Source organism: Tetrao urogallus (genome assembly GCF_951394365.1).
Source record: "Tetrao urogallus genome assembly, chromosome: 2".
Classification (NCBI taxonomy): domain Eukaryota; kingdom Metazoa; phylum Chordata; class Aves; order Galliformes; family Phasianidae; genus Tetrao; species Tetrao urogallus.
In genome coordinates, this window is record NC_136814.1 from 26,286,647 (window position 1) to 26,292,056 (window position 5,410).

At 38.7% G+C, this 5,410-nt stretch overlaps 1 protein-coding gene across 1 annotated transcript; it reads left to right on the top strand.

The window, feature by feature from the left end:
• Positions 1–1,302: 1,302 nt before the first annotated feature.
• On the top strand, positions 1,303–2,913 carry SOCS5 (suppressor of cytokine signaling 5; the record flags this gene model as incomplete). Its single annotated transcript, XM_079532501.1, has 1 exon — positions 1,303–2,913. The coding sequence occupies one exon, from the start codon at positions 1,303–1,305 to the stop codon at positions 2,911–2,913; it is 1,611 nt and encodes a 536-aa protein (XP_079388627.1).
• Positions 2,914–5,410: the final 2,497 nt, after the last annotated feature.

A 5,410-nucleotide genomic window follows, 5' to 3' on the forward strand; every position in this document is an offset into this window, starting at 1 on the left:
GATAAGTTTTTGTTCCTTTTGTTTTCCGTTCACATATCAGTTAGGAGGAATTTTGAATTAATTATCTAATCACGAATCTCTTGTAAACTGTACCTCCATCTCCTCCTCAATCTCAGTAAATTCTGCCACAGTAATAAGTGCTCAGCTGCATTTTAGGAACTTCTAGACTGCACTGCAGGGCTGTTGCTTACTTATCTATCATTTGCCTTATTTCATGAAATTTAATCACTGCTTTAGATTTCTTTCTAACTCTTAACAGGGAAGAACTGCAACAACAGAGGAGTGTTGCTTCTGAATAATCCGTATCTATAGAACAGAGCAGCTTTCACTAAGAGTTAAATAAGGTGACATGTTTTGGTCCTTTAAGTTTAGCACTTCTCTCAGAGCTTAATTAGATCTAATTTAGCTTGGCATTGCCTGAATTTTTGGTACAGTATTAGCCTATTTCTCTGTGTCCTAAGGCAGTCTTGTGATTTTCGGCAGTTTTGTTCCAATTATCAAACTTGGTTTCTGAAAAAGTGGTTGCAGAGTACACACTATTAATGTTTCTCTTTTTACTTCACGTTTCACTGTCACTGTGGTTTTGCTGCAGAGCTGGTTTCTTTTTAAGAGCCCTTGCTAAAGATAGAAAAGTTCCCTGGGCTCTTTCATTCTTTCGCGGCTTAAGTAATAAAGCCAGACAGTTTTTAAATGTTTTGTATCTATGGCTTTACTAATGTATCAGACACTTCAGAATTCTAAGTTCTGCTGATATCTTACTGCTTTTGGTTCTTTTTTTTCAAGAGCTTTCAATTCTGGATGGTATATCTTGATGCTTGCAGTATGCTTGTTGGCTTTTGCTAACTGTTTTCATTGTTGAGAGTTACCTGAATTGTTTGTTTTTTTGTCAGAATTTTATTGCTACTTACTATAAGCTTATATGGGAGTTGTACATTACATATGACACTTAAAGTGAAGAGGCATTTAAAACTGCTTATTTCCTGTCTATCAGGTACAAATCTGCAGTTTTACCTACATTTTTTTAATAATGCAATAGAAACATAAATGGGCCTGCTTATAAATTCTATGTTTGTGATTTCCCAAACACTTTTTTTTCTTGGGGATTCTTCTGTGTTGCAAGATGATGTGCTGCGTGTCAGTGCTATACAACTATGGAACGCTGAGGACACTTTTTCAACTATATTGTGTTTAGTTAGCAAAGTTATTTTTGTAACTTGGTGGATAAATGAGTGTTTATTCTCCTTTTTTAAACTGCATTTATTTTAATATTTCTTTCCCTCTTGAACTTAGATAACATAATCCATGGATAAAGTGGGAAAGATGTGGAACAATTTCAAATACAGGTGCCAGAATCTCTTCAGTCATGAAGGTGGAAGCCAAAATGAAAATGTAGTCGTTAACTCCAGTAGTTGCTCATCTGCTAAAGACAGAGCTGTCCAGGTAACCAGTTTGGCTCAACAGCGACCCAGCAGCCCTCTGAGAGAAAACATTGCTTTGCAGTTAGGTTTGAGTCCTTCAAAGAACTCCATCAGGCGGAACCAAAACTGTGTCACAGAAATTCCTCAGATTGTTGAAATAAGTCTTGAGAAAGAGAATGACTCATGTGTCACCACGGGAGCTAGACTTGCTCGAAGGGACTCTTACTCTCGTCATGCTCCTTGGGGTGGGAAGAAGAAACATTCCTGCTCTACCAAAACCCAGAGCTCTTTGGATACCGAAAAAAGATTTGGTAGAACGCGAAGTGGTTTGCAGAGGAGAGAGAGGAGGTATGGAGTGAGTTCTGTACATGATATGGATGCAGTGTCAAACAGGACAGTAGGCAGCCGTTCTCTGCGACAGCGTCTGCAGGATACTGTTGGACTGTGTTTTCCCGTGCGAACTTATAGCAAGCAGTCCAAACCTCTGTTTTCTAACAAAAGAAAGATCCATCTCTCTGAACTAATGCTTGAGAAATGCCCTTTTCCTGCAGGCTCAGATCTGGCTCAGAAGTGGCATCTGATTAAACAGCACACAGCTCCCGTCAGTCCGCACTCAACATTTTTTGACACATTTGATCCTTCCTTGGTTTCCACAGAAGACGAAGAAGACAGGCTGAGAGAGAGACGTAGACTCAGTATTGAAGAAGGGGTTGATCCCCCTCCCAATGCCCAAATACATACTTTTGAAGCTACAGCACAGGTTAATCCGTTATATAAACTGGGACCAAAGCTAGCCCCCGGTATGACTGAGCTGACCGGGGACAAAAATGCAACTCCTCCAGGAAGCTGTGACTCTGAAGAGGACACGACAACACTTTGTCTACAGTCGCGCAGGCAAAAGCAGCGCCAGATGTCTGGAGAGAGCCACGGCCATATCAGCAAGCAGGGGGCTTGGAAGGTGCACACTCAGATCGATTACATCCATTGCCTCGTGCCAGACTTGCTTCAGATCACAGGTAACCCGTGTTACTGGGGTGTAATGGACCGTTACGAAGCAGAAGCACTTCTGGAGGGTAAACCCGAAGGCACTTTTTTGCTCAGGGATTCTGCACAAGAGGACTACCTCTTCTCTGTGAGCTTCCGTCGTTACAACCGATCGCTGCATGCACGCATTGAGCAGTGGAATCACAACTTCAGTTTTGATGCCCACGATCCCTGTGTGTTTCACTCCTCCACCGTTACAGGGCTTCTGGAACACTACAAAGACCCAAGCTCTTGCATGTTCTTTGAACCGTTGCTAACTGTATCTCTGAACAGGACTTTCCCCTTTAGTCTGCAGTATATCTGCCGGGCAGTAATCTGCAGGTGCACTACGTACGATGGGATTGATGACCTTCCATTACCTTCAATGTTGCAAGACTTTTTAAAGGAGTATCACTATAAACAGAAAGTCAGGGTGCGATGGCTGGAGCGGGAACCTATAAAAACAAAGTGAAAGGAAATCAGAGTCTCCAGTAAGCTTACAGAATATGCTTTTCCTTGTGTGTTACAGTTTAACTGCAGCGAACGCACCAACAACGTCTAGCTTTTTTGCAATATCCTATTGAAGCTGAGTGTTAGTATCCTGTCAGATGCTGCCTGCTGTTAATCAAACGAAGTTGTGATGCCTCTTGGAAACAATAAGCAGACAATTCTGCACGTTTTTCATTAAGGCCTAGTGAAAGTATTTTTGCTAATTCCTAAATATTGTTTTTATAGCTGTAGTAATTGGATGAAGAAACTATGAGGCATTTTCCATGGAGCATTCGTGTAATGCTAATGAAGAAAGACTATATTGGAGGAGCATTTTTGCTCATATTTAAAGTATTTTTTTAAAATATTGTCTTTAAATATTTCCACTATTCAAAGTACTAATTGAGCTCACAGTTAAGTTTCTGAACAGTAGCAAATAAGAGTATTCTGTTTTTATCAGGAGCGGTTCACAGGAAGCAGGGATAACCTGCAGTCCATTAAGAGTTAATGGGCTTTTTTGGATGCTAGCAGATGAATCATGCTTTTCTCAGTGTATAGGGTTTCCTAATGATTAAGACTTGAATATGCCTGCTCAGTACTGTAATTCTATTTTAAACACTTGGAGATTTAAGTGGCATTGTTAGCAAAAGTAATGCTGTCTTGGACAGTTGCATACCTTCCAGCGTGAGTTACTGATTCAGTGGCAGGACGCAGAATTGGGTTATAGCCATGAAATGAAAGTTCTTGTATTTTTCTAAAGCCTAACTACTTGTAATTTACAATGGAAGGTAATAGTGAAGAGAAAATGTTTGTTTGTTTTTTTATTTAAAGTTGTCTTGATATTTTTATGGAGAAAATTACAATTGGTTGAATTATAATCAGAATACAAAATCTGACATGTCTGAAATGTCAGATTTCAAAGGTACTGTTACACTTTATTTGTAAATAACTTTCAATTTGCGCTTTTTAAAATGTTTTAAAGTAATATGCACTGATAATAGTTACAACAGATTACTTGGAAACAAAATTCTAAGTTCTGTTTGCTTATTTAATTGGAGATGGAACTTCATATGGTTCTGTCTCAGACATTTTTGCACTAAAATTTTGTTGGAATGCCCTGTCCCCTGTTCAATGTTTTGTACCAATTATGAATGCTCCCTAGTTTCTTTACCAGCTGCTACAGTATGTTACTACTTACTTCTCTCTGGCAGTGACCTGTGCGAGGTAGGGAACATTTTGGCTGCAAGTACAATAAACATTATTCTTGTATGCTACACTAACCCTTCTATTGATGTATTTTTCTGCTTGCTGTGCCTTGTTCTGGCTTTTTGTGCTAATAAAGTACAGTATGTTCAGTGTTATACTTGTATATCTGCTGTGTTTTTATATATTCACGTAACTTGTAGCAGTTAACTGAATTTTTATTAGGCTTTCTTAGTGTAGGTAATGCACAAATACTGTGCAGCTGAGTATTGGTCAGCACACCGTATTCTGGGGTTTTGTAATGTTGTGTATCAGAAACCTGACAGTGTACAGCATTGAATGTTTCTGTAGTCACTGCAAAATAATGAACTTGTCTGCAGGCATCCAGCATTTTGAAGATTTTGTAAAGTATCAATGTTAAGCAAAAAATACTCTTAAAACATTATTGATCCCCTGTAATAGTTGCTGAATGTGTTTTAGCCTGTTACGTAGCTAACTGCTTAGCTTAATATTTTGATACTCCCCAATGAGGAAGGAATGATTATTCCTGTAAATTGACAGTACAGCAGCGGCATTTGTTCACTTTTAGACTATTTTAATAAATAGATGTACACGCAAACTGGCCAAATGTCCTGTTTTTACCAAAGAATACTGTCAATTTATGATGGGGTGTTTTGTAGTGAAAAACTGCGAGTGGAGAGGTGCAATTTCTGGTCTATCAAACATTTAACCTGAGCTACGATAAACCAAAGTATTTGACAGTTTCATCTGAACTTAAGCAATGTATACATTTGTGTTGGTGGAGCTTGAAACTTTTACGTCAAGGGTGTCATCATTTTGTTTCTTGAATACGTGATGTATCTGAAGAAGAATGATTTAAATAATTTTGTAATGACTGGAACAGCACTACATGGAAGCTTATACTGAAAGGGGTTGATTTGAAGCACCCAGGAAGCACTTTAAAATGTGTTTATATGCTCGTGGAAAATCTGTGATCTGGTTATACATTCTTTGTAGTAGGTTATCTTCTTTCGTATGTGTTAAGACTTCAGCTGTTACGGTGAAACTTTGTATGTAAATACCAAGTTTATGTAAGTATGTGTACAAATGTGCTAATGGTCACTTCAGTTTTAAATTGTGTGTGTCCTTGGATATGCAGCTCCTGGTTTAAAACTACTCTAGGCATAGAAAGAGGAAAAAATTCACCAGCATGAAAGTGCACCTAAGTGTCCCTTCATTGTATCGTTCTCACTGTTCCCTTGATCAGATCTGAATTC